This window comes from Squalius cephalus, assembly GCF_949319135.1.
Source record: "Squalius cephalus genome assembly, chromosome: 16".
Classification (NCBI taxonomy): domain Eukaryota; kingdom Metazoa; phylum Chordata; class Actinopteri; order Cypriniformes; family Leuciscidae; genus Squalius; species Squalius cephalus.
This window is the reverse complement of record NC_137137.1, coordinates 33,977,934-33,999,016: the sequence shown is the minus strand read 5'-3', so window position 1 is coordinate 33,999,016 and position 21,083 is coordinate 33,977,934. Positions and strand designations below refer to the sequence as shown.

Here is a 21,083-nt window from a genome sequence, read left to right as displayed (position 1 = left end):
CATTTGGTTCAATAAAAAAAAATAAAAAAAAATTATTTGTCAAGAATGTTTGTTTGTGGCTGTTTTTTATAATTAATACTTCAATAGCAGAACATACTTGCATATAAAAGTGTAACAAGCAGATTAACAGAATATTCAGTTGGATGTTAGGGTCAGTAGGCCTGAGTGCCTGCATGTTCTGCTGTTTAAAGTCCCCCTGTAGTCAATAATATTCCTTAAAACTCATCTTTGACCACCAAAATTACACATTTAAACGTTTTTTCCTTTAAAAAAAATGTCTTCATGCTTTAAAATAACTAATTTAGTATACGTGGTTCTATGAATATGCAGCCTCCGCCTCCACTCACTCGCAGCAGCTCGGCAATGATGTTGACTTATGAATTTGCATATGGTTTGTACAAAAAACACATAGATATACAAACAACATTAAAAACGTGATTTTCATCACAAGGGGGACTTTCAGAGGGGATTTCAGAGGGGACTTTTATTTTGACACGCCGATGTGATGCGCATGCGCAGCTCAGAGATCCTGTGATCACGCCTAGTGAACCGAGAGTCACACGATCATCTGTATGATCACCGCTTTACTCTCCATTTAAAGCGCTTTTACTCTTGATATCTCTAAACATTCACTCTTAAGAGGATGTTAAAAACACCGAAAGCTTGTCGCTAAGGAATAAGGTAGATGAACGAGTTCTTTTCTCATCTGTCAGTGTGTTTAGGTTAGGCCTGTTTACAAACTATCATACACAGGCAATGAGGCATAGAGGACAAATACTAACATTTATTAAGTTAAAACACAATAACGAAAAAAAAAGGTTTAGTGTAAAAATCCATAAAAGAGAGATGCTAAGCTAAGTGAAAGCTGTCAAATACACAATGGCTCTGCTAATGAGCGAAGTCTCTTATAGTTAACATGTAACGTTAGATATAGTGGATGACACCAGACCTTCAAAAATTCATATTCATATAATAAAACCAAATTATGTTTATTTTCATATTAAACATCACAACAGACATTTATCACTCAGTTTAGCTCTTCTATAAATATGACTATTTATATAAATTAAATTAATGATAACATATATATAAACACGTGAATGCATTATGTACGTGTAGCCTATATATATAAAAGTATGGTAATTTATATTATATTTTTTAATGGAAGTATATTATGCCATCACACCGCCTACAGGTACTAAAGCATTTATTGTGCAGACAATATTGTATTTAAATAGGTGTTTTATCTTGAGATGTCACATAATTGGTTATGCAATATTAATATGTTTTTTATTGTTTGAGTGATGGAAAGGGTGTGGGGTGGCCGGTGCTGTCAGACAGGACCAGCGTGATCTCAGAAGCATTGGATCTGACTCAGACTCTCACCTCCACCTCCACCTCATGGCCTCCATCTACGCGCCGTCATTAGAGGACTCGGCTGAGGTGAAGGAGGGCTTCTTGTGCCCGCTCTGTCTGAAAGACCTTCAGTCCTTCTACCAGCTACAAGGCCATTATGAAGAGGAACACTCCGGAGACAACCGGCACGTCAGTGGTCAGCTGAAGAGTAAGTCTGAGTTAAAGGCCCCCTGAAATTAAAATTTAAGTTTTTTAGCTTTTAGTGTGAATATGTTAGCCTTACGGTTATGAATAAGCTGGTGTGTTCCAAAACAATATAAACAAATAGGAGATAAGCATTCAAAACTCAGTCTCTCACTTTCAGTAAAGTGGATCAGGGATTTTTATGACATCACCACTTCTCATCACATCTTCTGTCCAATCACATGCTCTCTAGAATCTAAAGCTCCGCCCCTATGCTATAAACACCACCTGACCAAAGCGAGCGTTGACTCATCACGGAGTGATATGGGTTTGAGTGTGTGTTCAGTTACTCAAACGCTCGAGTTTCATGAAGTTTTCCAACTGTACGCTGGTTAGGAATGAAATGGCTAGATTTTATTCACACTTCTACTATTGAATCCACTATAGACTGGTGCTCTCAAGTACGACTCAGTCTGTAAACTAAACGCTATTGGCTATTTGAAAAGGGGGAGGAGCCATTCAATATGTCCCGCCTTCACTTCTTGTTTCAGTGGAGATTACATCAATGCATCAAACAAAGCTGATCAATAATCAAAAAATATGTACAAGACAAATTTAAATATTTTCTCAATAAACAACAATGTTACTTTTTCATATATAAAAATAATGGCATTTTTTAATAATAAAAAATATTTAAAAAAATATTGCGCTGAACATTGACTCTTAGTCTTTATTCACCTTTTTCTCATGGTCTCTCAATAGAATTGATAAAAGTATAGAATAGAATAGAATAGTTCTAATAGGGGCTCATTGTAACGCAGTGTGACAACATGCCCCGCCTGTGCAACTGGGGTTTAAACCCGGCGAGTGTCCTCTGCTGTTAGATCAGCATTAAACAACTATCTCAACTGTTAAATAACAGATATAAGATTAAAGTAATATCAGATTTGACTAATGTTAAATAAAAACACAAAAAACAGAAAGTTTTGTGATATGTTCAGTGATATCTTCCAAAGATTTCTGAATTTTGGCGTATTTTTTTCTTTATATATGGTTGATATGGCAACTAGTAAATAGTAATACAATAAGTTTAGTCATCCTTGCATGTGTGGAAGTATTTAAAACAAGTGTGTTACAACTAGCCGTGCGTTAGTTTGTGCCCCGCTCACTCCTACGCTGATACTTCTAACACACCATGTTAGTTTACATCCTAGTTTCCTAGCAAGTGAAGGAACTGATTCCTTCCTGTATTCAGTTGTATTGTTCATTGTTTCTCAGGCCTGGTGCAAAAGGCAAAGAAAGCCAAAGACAAGCTGTTAAAGCGGGACGGAGATGAGCGGACCGACAGCGGCTATGAGTCGTTTTATTACGGAGGAGTGGACCCGTACATGTGGGAGCCGCAGGAGCTCGGTGAGACTCTTACACACACATTCTTCAGCAAGAACTCATTCACATTGCTTTCAGTGCTGTGCAGTTAAAGGTTGGTTGTTATTGTACATGCATTCAAGCTGTTCCTGGATCAGTGGGTGTTGACTCCAGTCCGTTGTCATTGTCAGACTGTAATGTGTCTTCTGTTGAAATAGGAGCCACTCGCAGTCACTTGGATTCCTTCAAGAAGCAGAGAGCTGCAAGAATCGACCATTATGTTATTGAAGTCAATAAATGCATCATACGACTGGAAAAGGTGAATGTTTGAGCATTACGCTCCTATTTCAGCTTGCGTGATTGTTGATTTACTCTAGGCAAGTATTAGACATGAACACATTGCATGTGCATGGCTCTGTTGGACATGCTTAAAGTGCCCCTGTTTTGCTATTTTAAAAGTTCCTAATTTTATTTAAAAGTCTCCTACAATACGTTTACATGCATCCAAGGTCAATTTTTTTTTTCATAACATATATTGCACATCACCTCATTTCTCAAAGAGTCTGGAAACGGTTTATTCGAAGATTCACCCTGCATCCCATAATATCCATCCTAAACTGTGTGTGAGATTAGAGTAAGTAGCCGTTTCTCAATGTCAAGGAAGGATCCTCGGAAGCCAGAATTTCGAGGATGCTACGTCATCGACATCCGTCGAAGGACTGTTCCAATGTCGAGGATCCTCGGAATTTCAACCAAGGACTGAGTCCTCCGTTCGAAAAATATCCCATATACAGGAAAGGATGCATATGTGTAGCCTTCGCGCTCTTCACGCTCTCAAATCACCCACAATCCTATGCGCGCAGCTTTGCTATCTTGTTCAAAAAATTCAAAATTTCGGACGTTAACGGAGTCGGATCGTTAACGGCGCAATATGCTTTCAAATATAAGTATATTTACGTTACCAAACATTTGTTTTAAAAAATAATTACATCCATTATGTTATGAGTCAAATTGACCCGCACTGTTTATAAACACACTTGACAGTCAAAGAATCAATATGATTAAAAAGGAGTTTATTGATTTAAAAACGATTATATTGCCTGAGTGAACAGAACTGCGTCCATAGCAACGCTCTGTTTTTCATTTTCACTGACGTGCACTTGCTAGCCTGTTCCAGAGCCGTTGAAAAACCATAGACAGTAGAATGCTAAAGAGGAGCCTCGTCTAGCCTTTGAAGGAAGTGACTTGGAAGGACCAGTCCTGCTAAGGAAGTATCCTTGACATTGAGAAACACCTAGTGTGTCCCAAAGCATATTATGTTAAAAAGAGTGTGTCAGAAGTCCCCTGGATGGTCTACTATTTCTGGTGGATTTTCGAAGTGTGGATCTGTGCTCACTATAACGGCTAATATTACCCACAAGCTCTGGAGGAGGAACTACAAACACTAGTAAAAAGTTAAGGTTTGAGTGACTAATCAAAGTTTAACCTGATAGAAAAATATTTATGTAATGTTATCCGTAATATATATTTCATCTGCAACAATATCAATGTGGACTTTAATAAAGATCCGTTTGGCCATTAACTTTTAAACGCATCATGCATGAATATGAGGAGAGTCTCCGCATGAAAGACTCGCGACTGCAGATCATCGTGCTTCTCCATTTCTCTCCGATACAGAAGGATGACATTAAACGTGGAGGATTTTAACTGTGACAAGATGATTGACAGGCCAGTTTACTGTGACAGAGAGCAACCGTTAAAGGCGCAAGTGTATGACGTGATAGTTTGTCCCAAAGCTTGTCTACTCTTCTGCTACACACTCAAAAATATCTACTTTTTCTTCACAAAAAGAGTTCATACTTTTAGGCCGTAGTATAAGTAGGCGAATTGAGACGCAGCATCAGTCTCTCTAAACCCCGCCTCTCTGAGAGCTGCTCTGCTCTGATTGGTCAGATGGCTCAGTCTGTTGTGATTGGTCGACTGCTTTCAGCGTATGTCAGAAACCAAACAACCATTAGCAAATCTGAATCTCAGCTCTTGACACTCAGTGATACGGACAGTAACGATGGCGTCGGTTTTACCGTATTAATTCCAGCGCGAGTCCTCATCTTTTTGACTTGCATCAAGTGGATTCGCAGGAAGAAAACAGTGTCTTCTCAACATGAACAACACGAACCAAACTCTTCCAGTCTCAGATAAACTACAGTGTTTGAGGGCGGAGCTAAGAGACGCTGTTCAGCCAATCAAGACCAGAGGCTGGAATTACAGTGGGGAGAACAAGTATTTGATACACTGCCGAATTTGCAGGTTTTCCCACTTACAAAGCATGTAGAAGTCTGTAATTTTTATCATAGGTACTCTTCAACTGTGAGAGACGGTTGCAATAAAATGCAAATTAATTACCGGTACTTAAAAATCATACAATGTGATTTTCTGGATTTTTGTTTTAGATTCCGTCTCTCACAGTTGAAGTGTACCTATGATAAATATGGCAGACTTCTACATGCTTTGTAAGTGGGAAAACCTGCAAAATCAGCAGTGTATCAAATACTTGTTCTCCCCACTGTATGCAACATTATTACATGTATGTAACAGGAAGTGAGACTGAAATTGCTGACGACTCGTTTCAGGCAGTTCAGAATTTATTCTTTCTTTTAGGAGACAATTACTTTATTCATCGTTCACTTTGATCTTTTACATTCACAAGCAGCTTTATTAGACTGCATGACCGGTGATATTCGAAAAAGCATAATATGGGCACTTTAATGTAACTTCAGCAGGGAAAGCAAAAGAAACTTGTGCTCACGTTTTGGAACATGCAACTTGCAATGCTAGAAGTATCTGGACTCACATTCATAAGCAGATTTTTATGAAATCTTTAAATCTTTAACAGAACTGCATTTAATTAAATTGTTTCACATGACTACTTTTGCTTTTCTTTTCCAGCTAACCTCCTTTGACAGAACCAGCATGGATGGAGCGCAAATAAGATGTATGTGAACAAAATATTAAAAAATATGCTGTGTAACATTTTAATAATAACTTAAAAGATGACTACTATGCTTCTTTGTTTTTCCAGCACTTGAGAAATCGGTGGTATCGTGGGTGAATGACCAGGATGTACCGTTTTGTCCTGATTGTGGAGGCAAATTCAACATCCGCAACCGCCGCCACCATTGCCGACTCTGTGGGTCCATCATGTGCAGAAAGTGCACAGAGTTTCTGCCTCTGCCAATGGCATGTGAGTTACACACGTTTAGATATGTTAGATTTAACCCTCTAGTGCTCCTCATTTAGGGGTCACACTCATACTCCTCCTGGTCAAAGGGGCCGAACACCTCAAATGTTTTTTTCCCCATTAAATTCAATGCAATATTGTTTAACAAATGCAAAAACATTTTGAGGAAATTTTATTTTACTGAGTAAATGTATGCAATAATTATGATCCATTTGTTTCCACAATGTTGCGTCACAATAAAAAAAATAACCCCACTGAAAAAATTAAATTAACCCCACAATGTGTTTGCTGCATTGTGGATGATTTGTAGATTGTATCCACAAAAATTCTCTGTATTTAAAAAAAAAAAAATCATTAATTTCTATGCTGCTCATTTTTGACCGCGAGGAGAGTGCAAGTGTGACTATTTTTAGGACCATGTAACCTTTTGAATCATGCCCATGATTTTTTTTCTCATTCATATAGCAAGTGCCACAAAAGTCACTACATGCCACACCATTCTGATGAAGTAAACCATTTTTAAAAATCAAAACATTTTTTTTTTCGGTCCAAAGTGACCAAAAAGCACCAGAGAGAAAATTCTATACATTAAGACTTTCTCATTAACTTTTTGTTTTTTACTTGCATAGAATTCAATGAATATCCTTTTTTTTTCAGAAATAGTGAGTTGCCTTTCTGTCCTCTGCCTGCTTTTTCAGATACAAGCGTTCTAACTGAAATGTTACTGATTTGAAAGAGTGTGTATAGTAGTGATGGAGGTCCAATAGACTTCCATGAATCGGTTCTGTCAGCCAGTTCGTTTCGCATGTGAGTAAAGTGACACATCTGATGCAATAAAGTCACTGCCCCTGTATCTCTCTCTGTATATCTAGAGACCAAATTATCTGTCTTTTGCAGATTTAATCATAAACTCTGGATAATGAGTTTTGTGAACCCAGTGAATTACAATAGACTATATACTTTAATTAAATCGCAAGCTTTGGCGCACTAAGCTATATTTCAGTAGACAGATGCTTTGCCAAAGCAGTGCACAAAACACAACGAGAACTTTATTATAATATATATAATAAATATACATTATTGTGAGTAAAATAATTTTAGATTTATTGTGAAACTGCTGCAGGACAGATTAGACTGTTCAGTATTTTGTTGACCATTGAACTGCTGATATCCAGTTGGCAGACTGGCTGGAGGTTGGCAAAAGCAGACATTACTAGGCTTTAGAAGAAATTACTCTAATGTGTCAGACACATTTTAGAGACCAGTTAAAGGATTAGTTCACTTCTGAATTAAATGTGAGTTTCAGTGCAGCTTCAAAGTCTCGACACGATCCAGCCGAGGAATAAGAGTCTTATCTAGACAAACCATCCGATACCACAAAAATAAACATTTATATACTTTTAACCGCAAAAGCTCGTCTTGCACGCGAAGTCCTTCATTTTCAATGTGAGCCGGCGGCGAGGAGAGTTGAAGTCAGGTCAGCTTTATGGTAATGAGCTATGACGCGATCCGAACGCAGTCCTGTAAACTTTGGTTCCGACCACATTAGTTCCCAAGCAAAATGGAGGAGAGGTTGATCATGTGAATTTGATAAGAAGGTGCACAACACTATTTATAGGCAACATTTTCGCGCTAGAATGCTTATTTTTCAGCAGGAATGCAAATTAGACTAGCACTTAACCATGAACACAAAAGCCACACCACACAAATGGCTTTTAATTGGATTATTTAGTCATGTCACGATAATTAAGTTCTTTCCATCGATCAGTTTCTTACTTTCACATTTAAAAGATTTCATGAGGTTCACTTATACCCTACTTGTGCTCTGTCTGCACAAATAATGATCAATGTCTTTGTTTGCTTTGCGGCCCCTTTAAATAGTTTTAAAAAAGACCAAGCATTTGGTCTACGTCAGAGCGTCCATGAATCTTTCTACGGCGTTGTTGGCAGGGCGGCGGTGTGAACGCACAGTTACGTAATCACGTTGAAAGGTCAGGCGATAACCTGACGTAGGCGGAAAAGGTAGGGTAGGGTAGGGCGAAAAACTCGCCTTTTATTTATTTATTTATTTATTTATTTATTTATTTATGTAAATGCCGTTTGTCTTAGTCTTTGCACGTTCTCTTTTGTAAACATTAGGTCGTTTATTTTCGCCTGTCATGCGTGACCTTTCAACCTGATTACGTAATGTGTGGTGCATCACACCTAGTGCAAGATGAGCCTTTGTGTTTAAAAAGTATATAAATATTTATTTTGTTATAAAATGGCAGATGGTTTGTCTAGATGAGACTCTTATTCCTCGGCTGGATCGTGTCGAGACTTTGAAGCTGCACTGAAACTCACATCTGGACCTTCGACCCGTTGGACCACATTGAAGACACTATATGGAGAAACATCCTGGAGTGTTTTCCTCGAAAAACCTTCATTTCATTTCCACTGAAGAAAGAGAGACATGAACATCTTGGATGACGTGGGGGACAGTAAACTATCAGGAAATTTTAATTCTGAAGTAAACTGATCCTTAAATTGATTGACTCGGGACGTGAAGTGATTCAGTGTGATTTAGTACGTTTTAACTGCTAGTAGGTCAGATTTTCAGAATGTACTGTAATGTGTTTTCAGATAAATTAACCAGTGGATCCAGGGAGGCGCTGTGGGCTCCTGGCCAGACTGGCTCTCCAGGCCCGGTGACCCAGCAAACCCTTCGCCGCGGGTCCATCAACAGCATCTCGTCCGTCACCTCTGTGTTGGAGGAGAAAGATGAGGACCGCGTGCGCTGCTGCCATCACTGCATGGACGCGCTGCTCCGGTACCAGCGGAAACTGGAGGAAAAAGACCACGTGCCTGATATCGTCAAACTCTACGAGGTACAAACTTCATAGTTAAAGGGGTCCTATAATGTCCTTTTCACAAGATGTAAAATAACTCTCTGATGTCCCCAGAGTGTGTATGTGAAGTTTTAGCTCAAAATACCCCACAGATATTTTTAAATAGCATGTTAAAATTGTCACTTTTTGAGGATGAGCAAAAACAAGCCGTTTTTGTGTGTGTCCCTTTAAATGCAAATGAGCTGCTGCTCCCGGTGCAGTGGGCGGAGCTTCAAGGGCTTGTGTGTTAGCAGCTCCGATTGCCTCACACAGACATGCACTGAAAATTTCAAAAACATTTAGCCTTTTATGTTCAAACCGGAGTCAGAAAGATGGAAAGACTCAAGAAGAAGTGACAACATGTAGAAGCAACAGGACATTTCTGAATGGTTAGTTGATGAATTTATGTAGCTTATGTGTAGTTATCTTCTAGTCATTGATTAGCATATTCTGTCATGATAATCTATAAATTGCGTTCCCGGGGGCGGGGTTTATGTAAATTTTAGCTTTGTGATGTCAGTAAACCGTGAAGAAGCTTGTGTAGTCCCTATCAGTCATTTGTTGTAGTCCTTAAAAACTAATTTCTGTAAAAGCAAATCTCTCCCTTTGCTTTGAGCTTTGAGCGTTGTAACTTTGCAGATGTTGTTTATGCTCAAACAGCAACATTACACACTAACTAAAGTTAGAAAAGTGAAATCATAATCAACCCACCCCTTTAAACTTTTTTTGTTGAACATTGGATCAAGTAAATATAATTGAATTACATCAAAAACAGAGTAAACTTAAATTTGTAAAATGTAATTGTGTTAATTAGAAGTTAATATGGTTTTGGAGACACATCTTCTTGATGTTCTCCATGGAAAAAAAAAAAATCATGGCGTTTTCAGCTCAACTATCCATGAGACTTTAAAAACATCATGTTCTTCTTTTTTCATCTGAATGATCATTAGGTGTGTCCCAATTCGCCTACTTATAGAAAAAGAGCACTTTAAATACCCTGATGATGCACTTGACTAACTGAAAAAATGAAGTGTAAAATGGTTGACGCTTCATGCACTCAAATGTTGCAGGTTTAAAGGGTTAATTCACCCAAAAATGCAATTTCTGTCATCATTTACTCAATCTAATGTTGTTCCAAACACGAGAGACTTTTGTTCATCTTTGAAACACAAATGAAGATATTTTTAAGAAAATCTGAGCCAGTTCTGTAATTTCCATTGACAGCCTACGCAACTACCACTTTGAAGCTCAAAAATGTTCATAAAGAGATAGTGAAACTAATCCACATGAATTGAGCGGTTTAGTCCAAAATTACTGAAGACACATGATCACTTTATGATGAACAGATTTAATTTAGACATTTATTCACAATCAATGTTTTGAATTTCACATATAAACATTGAAAATACCTGAGATGCAATTATACTTAGTGCAAGGTCATTCAGTGTAAATGGCATCTATCGCTCAAACAACCCTCAGTCTACACACACACACACACACACTGGTAATAGAATGACATTGACTATACAGCTAATTATGATTCTTTTGCCAGTGTGTATGTAGAGGGTTGTTTATCAAAGTGTTATGAAGATATAAGTGTATTATATGGCCTGGCACTTGTTTTTCACTTATTAGGCTGTAACTTCTGAAAGCAATGTCCAAACTTAACAAAACGTACATCCACAAAGGACACAAAGCAACTGAACAACAACTGAATTTCTTTTTTTTGTATAAATCTTCTTTGGTGGATGTCATATCATATCATGACTGTCAGCGGGCAATCAAATTTAATCAGCTAATAATTTTATGAAAATGCACATATTCATACATTGTGTGAAGATGAGTTTGTGTACCAAATTTGATGAAAATCGTCCGGTAAGATGGCGCTGTAATTTGTAACTACTTTTTTTTGCTAATAACTGCAACTGTGTCCATGATAGAATCAGATTTCTAGTTTCTTCTGAATCCTTGCTTTAAGTCCTTCTTAGGTTTATATATATATATATATATATATATATATATATATATATATATATATATATATATATAAAAAATAATCTAATCATCCACATGGGTGTTTGGACCCTGATGATTTCCGCATGCAGTTATATGTGTATTGTTGTGATTGTATGTTAATATACAGCGTAGACTTTCCCTCAGTACTGTGTGTGTTTGCTGTGCAGAGGTTAAGGACGTGCATGGAGAAAGTTGATGCTAAGGCTCCAGAGTACACACGCATGGCCGAGTCGCTCAAGTAAGCCCTCAACTTCAGCTACAATCAAAGCACTACTTGTGCATTAGTTCACTTATCTAATGATCTTATAATCTCACAGAGAATGTAGGAGTGAGCGGGGCACAACCTAACGCAGGGCTAGTTGTAACACACGTGTTTTAAATACTTCCACACATGCCAGCATGACGAAACTTAATGTATTTACTAGTTGCCATATCAACACTATATAGAGAAAAAACTGCCAAAATTCAGAAATCTTTGAAAGATATCACTGAACATTTATTTAACCTTTGCAAAAGTAAATTTCTTACGTATGTTAATTTTTCATCTCTGTTTTTTGTGTTTATTTAACATTAGTCAAATCTGATATTATTTTAATCGTATATCTGTTATTTAACAGTTGAGATAGTTATTTAATGCTGATCTAACAGCAGAAGACACTCGCCGGGTTTAAACCCCAGTTGCACAGGCGGGGCATGTTGTCACACTGCGTTACAATGAGCCCCTATTAGAACTATTCTATTCTATTCTATACTTTTAGCAATTCTATTGAGAAAACATGAGAAAAGGTGAATAAAGACTGAGTCAATGTTCAGAAATCTTTAATTATTATTATGTTTTGAACTATGCTGTATATCTGTGTTTTGCAGTGTGTTCGTTGTCAAACTCAAAAATTAGTTTATTTACATTATTAAAAAATGCCATTATTTTATATGAAAAAGTTACTAATTGTATTTTATTGACAAAATATTTGAGTTTGTCTTGTATATATATATTTTTGATTAGATCAGATAACATGTTAATCTGTCATATGGTCATGTTATAATGAACCCCACCTATGGGGCATGTTGTCACACTTCACTTTCATTCGCTCAGGGTAAAACAAAACCACATAATTGTACTAGATGTGGGAAATTAATGTGGGAATAAATAAATACTCTGAACCCCAAGTGAATTTACACAAACTGAGAAAGTCATAAAGTGTTAGGTTGTGCCCCGCTCTCCCCTACATATAAGTGTATATTATATTTGATTTTCTGTTCCTCTGCAGCGCTGGCGAGACGGCCTTTAGCCTCGAGAACGCTGCCGGTCTGAGGATGGAGATTCAGAAATACTACGAGCTCATTGACGTTCTGAGGTAGACTGAAGGCACACACTGTACGCTGTGATGGCTGTATCTAAATCAGGGTTCTCAGAGTGCATTTCTGTGGGTTTCTGTTGGCATTAGTAAGAAGATTCTCACGCTGGGCCTGAAAGACGAGGTCCAGCCTCACCCGAAAGCCCTGCAGCTGCAGAGGATGGTGCGATACACAGCCACGCTCTTCATTCAGGTGAGGCAGACAACATCCGAAGAGGAGTGGCTTACGTATTTCCCAGAAGACAAAATAACAAGAGTTTACACTATCATCCTGTTTAAATGTTTATCTTAGCGTTTTAACACATATAGATCATTTCTTTTGTTCGGAAACAGGGACTTAAAGGATAACTCTCGCCAAAATGCAACCTAGGGTCTTTTTGTTAAACTACCCGAGGCAAACTTTCGTTTAAAAGCATAATTAGAATGGAAACGCCACTTTTAAGTTTGACCGTATTTTCGTTTTCGGTCAAAATGCCTTGTGAATGGGAGTGCTTGGGGCACGACTATGATAGCATCAAAAATGGCTATTTTTAAAACACTAATGCGGCTCGACACAACATGAAACTGTGCTGGAAGTGTCACCAGGGGCTCTACATTAACTCCAGCATTGAGGACATTGTTTGTGTACACAGAGTTTACTAAAGAGAAAGATTTTGAATAACTCACCGTAGCTGTTGTTGTTTCCGTCCGCCGGCATTTTGACAGTCAAAAATAGTAGATCTCCGAATGCAATGTAACAGGGAGGAGAGTAAAGATGGAAAGCTCCTAAAGCTTAGTTCCATATAAATTCACGGATAATTTGTTGTTTTGTCGTTAGTGAAAATCAATATTGACCTTGTATTTGAAAAAGGATCCTCATTTAAGAAACAATACTAAAATTCAGAGTCAGTTCATTCGCATTCGGAGATCGACTATTTTTGACTGACAAAATGCCGGCGGACGGAAACAACTAGTGATTTTTGATGCTATCATAGTCGTGCCCCAAGCACTCCCATTCTAATTATGCTTTTAAATGAAAGTTTGCCTCGGGTAGATTCACAAAAAGGCCCTAGATTGCATTTTGGCGAGAGTTACCCTTTAATTTGTTACAATGTTGCATTTTCTTCTTGGTTCGGTTTGCTTTCACAAGGCAACCTTTTAAAGCGTACCAAAATGTGTTCAGGAACTGTCCTCTTATTGGTCAGAGTTTCCTCTGCGTCATCCATCAAGATGATTGACAAGTTTGAGTTGGCCAATATATTTCTGTCTTCATTTCTTCAAGTTAAACCAAACTTTTATTTTGGTGTTTTGTTGTGAAGACCTTTGAGTTTGTTAATAAGAATAGATCAATAGATTTTATGCTGGTGAAGTTCATCCATTATGAACAGTGTTAAACAATGCATTTACGCGTTACGTTAAAGGAGTAGTTCACTTTAAAATGAACGTTAGCCCATGATTTACTCCCCCTCACGCCATTTTAGCCTTTATACAGGGAGCTCTACAGTTGCTTACAGGACATTACACAAGTTTTATTTTCCAGATGGCACTTTTCTCACTTCAAAAGATGGATTTTAAAGGCCTCTACTGTATTTTAACCCTCTGAGGTCGACAAACGCGCCGGCGCGTTTTGCTGCATTTTCTCCACATTGTAGCACTATAAACTTAAATTTCTCCGTCATTTATGGTCATACAGAAAAAAGAAATATAAAAAAAGAATCTGTGATATTTCTACTTTTGTATGTGTCCACTTCCAATCAAATCAAAACATTGTGCTTTTGTAAAATAAAGAAAATAAACAGGGTGTGCGTTCTGCCTCTCCGTCGCGGTGAACTTTTTTTTCTTGAGCACGTCTATAAACTGAAACAAAACTCAGCGAATACTTGTCACACATTTATGAGCCATACACCTTTATAAACATTTAAGTGTGTACTTTTAAATGATCAGATTCAAACTGAAAACAAATATTCTCTGTTTAAGTAATTTGTATAAAACCAACAAGATGTCCAGCTTCTCAAACGCTTCCTAATTATTTTTTAATTTACCACGCCCACTCGCGCAAAAGATATTCACATGCAAATCTCCACATGGAACGCGCTCGCGCTCATTACCTCAACAACAAAACACTTCACTTCACTTTTCGTCGAGTTTGAAAGACGTGCCTGAGCTTAGATTGGATTTACATCAGAAGAAGAAGAACGATATTTGAAGACAAGAAAGATAAGGTAAGAAATTCTTACATATTAGTTTGCTATTGTTGCATAAATGTCACATTGCAGTTGAACTGTTGCTAGATATATGGTGAATATTATAATATTTAGACCCGTGTTTACTGTTACTGTGTTTGTGGATATCTGCTCAAACGTAGATATGTATATGGTAGGCCTAACCATAATGTTTTATATTTGAGCGCGATCGCGTTTGAATGTATCATATTTTTGATCGCGATCGCGTTTTAATGTATCATATTTTTGATCGCGATCGCGTTTTAATGTATCATATTTTGGAAAAGCAAAACGCTCCAAACGGCTTCATGTTTTTACTATTATCACATTTCATATCATCATAACGAATGGAAACATTTGAAGTAACATGATAATCAATATATTTTTCTCTAGCTTAGTTGTTACTGAAATCTTTTTGAAAATATATATAGGCTGCTATATTGTTATTATTTTATGCAGCACTGTGCATAGCCTATACCTACAAGGCACAACAAAACTGGTGTTCATTATATAATATATTGTTGGAAACATTTGTGTGAGTGTGTGTATTCTGTGAATTTTAAAAAGCAATTTTAACAAGAAAAATCTAAAATGTATTCCCAAAATCGTGCAGGCCTTTCTCTTGATATCAGTATGGTCACTTTATTTTTTTTTTATTTTTTTTCAGGGCCCAGATGCCACTGAGTCCTGCTAACTTCAACATTCACAGTACATGTCTCTGTACATGAACATGGTAAAGTGAAAATCAAACACCTTAGAAAATGAAAGGTATGTACAATGTTTTTAGGAATGGCACAAAGGTCTCTTTCTTCAATAAGTGCTTTTTTGTTGTGTATCTTTGGATTATGTTGTGTTGTAAATAAATCCAAACAATTTTAAAAGCCATTCTTTTTTAAATCTCCTCATTCTTTGTGCAAGGGTGGTCAGAATGATGGGCCCTGATAAGCTCCTAATAGGGCCATTAGGGAGGTTCTTTGTCTTTCTCAGGTGTGGAAAGCTTTCATATTAATGAGATGATCCGCCCCTTCGCATATTGCTTTCTAACACAAAACACGTCGTAAATTTTTTAAATCAATATATTGTCTTCTCTGAATGAGCAGTCAGGGTGATTCTCACATAGTTTTAGAGCAAATATTCTAGGCTACGTCATACAATTTTCAAAAGTCTTGTGAAGAAATAATCAGTATGGGTTTCATGACCTTATTTCAGTGAGAATTTATTTTTGTATTTTCACAAACCACGCATAAATGTCATTATCTCAAAACTACAAACTTTTACATACATGCTGCTGATATATTATTGTAGCAGAGTTTGTGCTGAATACAGTGTAATTAGACTTTAGCCATGAAAATGTCACAAGTAACAGAAATAAGCACAAATGTCAGAGCATGTCAGAACACCTCCAGGGCCCAGAAAACAGCTCAGACCCCAGAGGGTTAATGTGAAATATTGCATTTGTTGAAAAAAAAAAATACAATTTAAACATATATATTAGTTTTAATGGAAAAAATAGCTCATAAAAATTGTATAAATATTGCATAGTATCATAAAATCCCTTCAAAATTCTAAATAATCAAAAAATGTTATTGAACACATATATATTACATTGGTTTTCCTGGGGGAAAAATAGAAGTTACATTTCAAGGCTTTGGTCACTTTTGACCACGACTATATTGGACCTGGAAAGTCCTTGAATTTGAGGTGAACCGAGGTGTGGAAACCCTGTGATATACTGTCCTCTTATTGGTCAGAGTTTCCTCTGCATCATCCATCAAGATGATTGACAAGTTCACTCCATTATTGTGGCTTTATTTGTAACTGTCAAGACGCATGCAAACACTATACGAAGTGTTACGAATGTAGCCATCATTCCCGCTGTTAAATTATATACTACATTCATATTACAGTAATACTGCAGCAAATTCAAACGCGCTTTCTCTGGATCTCCCTGTCTAGAGGTCATCAGTGTCGAGACACACGCAAACAATATGAATGTTTAATGCAGATAGAGTAGAAATCAAGGCTTCATCAGGTGCAAACTTTTGAAATGTGTATAAATTCAATTATTTTGTCTTCTGTAAACACTTAGCTTAGCTTCTGTAAATAGCTTAGCTATGGCAGTACTGAAAAAAACCTAATTAAATTTTCATGATCCGTCCCATATATTTTTAAAGTTCAACATCTTGCAGGTTTAGGAACGAATGGGTGCAACCGTAGGTAAAGTTAGAAGCTCACATTCAACACTTGCTTTCTTGCATAGGAGAAACTGTTGGGTCTGACGTCCCTCCCCACCAAGGAGAAGCACGAGGAGCTTAAAGAGAAGAGAAGAGAGGAGCTGGAGAGAAGAGCTCAGCAGGAGAGACAGGTGAGACAACAGCATCATAATCATAATCATGCAGTTTGCCGATCAGGTTTTCTTTATGTAACTTAAAAATTGGTTGAGCTTCTCTATTGTGCCATATATTCGAGTGAAACGCTTCTGGAACAAGGACAAATATGGGCGGGGCTTGATTTTGATTGGATGGTTGTGGTTTGCTATTGGCTGATCTCATGTGAGTGACAGGTTATTGCCCCGTCGTCATCATCAGAGAAGAGAAGAGATGCTGCGAGAGGAAGATATTCTGATTCAACATTACCAGGAACATTAATAAAATAAAAAAAGGATGTAAATGGATAAATAATTTCTAATAAATACTGCAATATTCCATAAAAACAAGAAATTTCCATTTCGATATAATGCACAAGTGTGACTATTTTTTAGTCATGTCCATGATTTCTTTTTTTGTCTTCACACTGCACGTGCCAAAACAAAACAGTGCAAAAAAATTCTAAAGTCAAAAATGACACAAGAGAACCAGAGGAGTTCACTTCAAAATGTAAATTCTGTCATTATTTACTCATCCTCATGTTGTTTCAAACCTGTAAGAGTTTCTCTCTTCTGCTGAACACAAACGAAGATATTTTGAAGAACGTCGGCAACCAAACAGTTGTTGGACCCCATTGACTTCCATGGTAATTTTTTTTCCTAGTATGGAAGTGAATGGGTGCACCAACTGTCTGGTTACCCACATTCCCCAAAATATCTTCTCTAGATTGACATCTAAAAATGTTTAAGTTTTCTTCTTACTAACATTCGGATGTTAAAATTGAACAAAATGGCAACAGTAAAAAAAGGCTGTTCTGTTCATGTGACGTTTGGCGTAAAGCGCATTGTGACTCTGTTCTTGTCTTGCGTAACATAGGCCGGCCTGGAGGCACAGAAGCGTCGTTTGGATAACGAGAAGAACCGACCGGCCCGAACCGACACAAACGGTGATGTTCCCGCTCCACGCATGACCAAAGCTGCCGGCTGGCTCCCGCAGTCGGACACGCTTCACACCCGCTCGGAGCTGGACGACCCGCTTCTGCAGCAGATCAACAACATCGAGTCGTTCTTACGCCAGGCTCGCTCCGCAAACCGCAGCGATGAGGTGGCCATGCTGGAGGAGAACCTCAGGCAACTTCAGGACGAGTTCGACGCTCAGCAGACCAGTCGAGCCATCAGACTCTCACAGAGACTGGCCGAGGAGACCGACCTTCAGCAGAGCCAGATCCAGCATCTACAGCAGAGAGAGCTGGAGCACAGGACACACACTAAAACCCCCTCGGACGTCAGAGAGGCCAATCAGAGGAGAGAGGACGAGGAAGACGAGCGCTCCATTGGAAGCCCAAATCTGCTGGGAGACTCTCCTCCGCTGGACACACACACAGAAAAACACACACCGGCTCCACCAGCCAGAAACCCGTTTGAAGAGGTCGAGGAGAAACCTGCAAACTCTCAGACAGCCAATGGGAAGAAACAGTACAACCCGTTTGAGGATGAGGATGACGAAGAGGAGGATACTGGGAAAGCAAAGTCGCCTAGAAATCCCTTTGAAGATGAAGATTGTGAAGACAGGAACCCTTTTAAAGAGGTTTCCGACGAGATTCCTGCCGCGTCAAACAACCCGTTCGATGAAGATGATGAAGATGACACGATCGAGGAGGAGCTGCTGCTGCAACAGATTGACAATATCCGAGCGTATATCTTCGACGCCAAGCTGAGCGGACGTTCTGATGAGGTGGAGCTTCTGTCGGAGAACCTGAAGGAGCTGCAACGCACACTACAAGAGCAGAAGAGGAAAAAATAGCGGACGACGCAAACTCCTTGGGAAAAAACTGGACAAAAAAGAACATTTTTGTTTTCAGTTACAAACATATGGAAGCTTGTTTTCCGCACAGAATAACAAATAACAAAGGTAATTGCGACCTTTTCTCACAATTCTGACTTTATATCACACAATTGTGACTATATCACACAAATTCTGACTTTATAACATCGCAATTTCGTGATATAAAGTCAGAATTGCGAGATATAAACTCGCAATTGTGTTAGAAAGTCAGAATTGTGTGATTATAGGCACATTTGTGTTATAAAGTCAGAATTGCAAGATGTAAACTCGCAGTTGTGAAAAAAAGGCAGATTTTTGAGTATATCTCGCAATTCTGACTTTATAACATGCAATTCTGCTTTATATCACACAATTGTGACTATATAACACAAATTCTGACTTTATAACATCGCAATTTCGTGATATAAAGTCAGAATTGCGAGATATAAACTCGCAATTGTGTGTTAAAAAGTCAGAATTGTGTGATATAGGCACATTTGCGTGTTATAAAGTCAGAATTGCAAGATATAAACTCACAATTGTGTGTTAAAAAGTCAGAATTGTGTGATATAGGCACATTTGCGTGTTATAAAGTCACAATTCAGACTTTTTAACACACAATTGTGAATTTATATCTCGCAATTCTGACTTTATAATATGCAAATGTGCCTATATCACACAATTCTGACTTTATAAACATGCAATTCTGACTTTATATCACGCAATTGTGAGAAATAAAGTCAGAATTGCGAGACATAAACTTGCAATTATCTTTTAAAATGTTTTATCCTGTGGCGGAAACAAGCTTCCATACAAACATGCCACTGATGCACTAGACAAAAATGTAAAACAAAATGAGAATTTTCTGTGCAAGAGAAACACAAAACCATAGAATTGTAAACAAATTTCATCAACTTAAATTTGCAATTTAATCAATTCCAAAAAAAGCATCGGTAAATATTCAAATTCATGTTTTATGCGAACTAAACCTTAGTGTTATTTTCCATTGAATAGTTTCCAGTCATATAAATGAGTAGGTTTTTATGCAGAGTTGCTTGAAGTATCTAAAGTAAAGCTTTTTCTGTTCAAGTCAGTATTTCGTGCACAAAGCAACTTTTACTGAGTTATTTCAGTTTTCAGTGAATCATTTTCTTATGTTATTGATCTAATGGATAAGCACTAAATAGAAATCCTGTGTTTTATCTCGGAAACATCAGTGATCGAGGATAATTCAGTTTACCAAACCTTTGTTTTTCTTTGTTGTTCGGAGCACAAAATTTGATTTGTCTAATCAATGTCAGATATCCTGGATGTATGTAATTTAGACCTGTATATATAACTTTTTTTCTATTTATATACTGATTTCACGCTTCCACAAAAACACCTGGTGCAAGTTTCAACACTTGTTTAAAGTCAGAAATTCCTGCTCCTCCATTGATATGCTTAAATCTCCTGTTTTGCTTTGCATGTTTTATTAATCCTCCATTGAATTGTTCACTGTACCCATCACACACACATCAAACACTGACGTGTATTAACTTACACGAACTCGTCAAGGCTTTCCTGTACAGAATATACACTGTATTTGAAGAGCTGAAGTTAACACATTTATTTCCCATTAGAGTACAGTATGAGAACACACTAGCGTATAGTTGCTGAATGAAATGCTTTTTGTGATTACTCATGTTTTTTTTTGTCAACAGAGCAACATATTTGTGAGTAATATTAACAACCTGTCCATTAGCTTTTGGATAATGTTGTGTTTACACCGAGCAATATCAGGTATCATAAATGTAACACTAATAATTAATAAAACCAACTGAATGAAAATGTGCTCAGAAAGTATTCATTGTAACATTTTTTTTTTGCAAGTTCAGCGTTTACCTAACGAGTTAAGCTTACAAAATCATGTTCACTCACCAATAAAACATTAAAATAAAGTGTAACTCTTACATCAAATCAATCACTGCTGATTTTTTTCTAAGACAGATGCAGTTGTAACAAACACTTTGTGTGTAATATGTATTTTTTTTTAGACTACATTATATTTCAATGCGATTTTAACTTCTAAAATCATCCAATCATCGCTTGCCGTCGTTAAAGATGTGTGTGATGATGTCCTTGAAAAGGCAGAACTAGCGACTGACTTCCGGAAACGAGTGTAAACAAACTATAGCCAAAAAATGTGGTCAGAAAGTATTTATTTTAACACATTATTTGCAAGTTTATAAATGAAGTCTGCTCTCCATAGTCCATCACAGTTTATTCCTAATGGGTTAAACTTACAAAATCACGTTCACTCACCAATAAAA

General features: G+C 37.4%; 1 protein-coding gene across 1 annotated transcript; it reads left to right on the top strand.

The window, feature by feature from the left end:
* The first annotated feature begins 523 nt into the window (after nucleotides 1-523).
* rbsn (rabenosyn, RAB effector) lies at nucleotides 524-20,238 on the top strand. Its single transcript, XM_079896254.1, has 12 exons — nucleotides 524-681; nucleotides 1,303-1,564; nucleotides 2,818-2,949; nucleotides 3,123-3,223; nucleotides 5,851-5,896; nucleotides 5,984-6,145; nucleotides 8,765-9,009; nucleotides 11,193-11,263; nucleotides 12,294-12,380; nucleotides 12,471-12,573; nucleotides 16,842-16,946; nucleotides 17,824-20,238. Exons 2-12 carry the CDS (start codon nucleotides 1,402-1,404, stop codon nucleotides 18,748-18,750), a joined length of 2,142 nt encoding a protein of 713 aa, XP_079752380.1. The 5' UTR covers nucleotides 524-681; nucleotides 1,303-1,401; the 3' UTR covers nucleotides 18,751-20,238.
* Nucleotides 20,239-21,083: the final 845 nt, after the last annotated feature.

Coding starts and splice junctions, on each gene's coding strand:
- rbsn (XM_079896254.1), top strand. CDS start 1,402: ATGGCCTCCATCTACGCGCCGTCATTAGAGGACTCGGCTGAGGTGAAG. Junction 11,264..12,293: donor CGCATGGCCGAGTCGCTCAA/GTAAGCCCTCAA, acceptor GTTCCTCTGCAG/CGCTGGCGAGACGGCCTTTA. Junction 12,574..16,841: donor CAGCCACGCTCTTCATTCAG/GTGAGGCAGACA, acceptor TTTCTTGCATAG/GAGAAACTGTTGGGTCTGAC.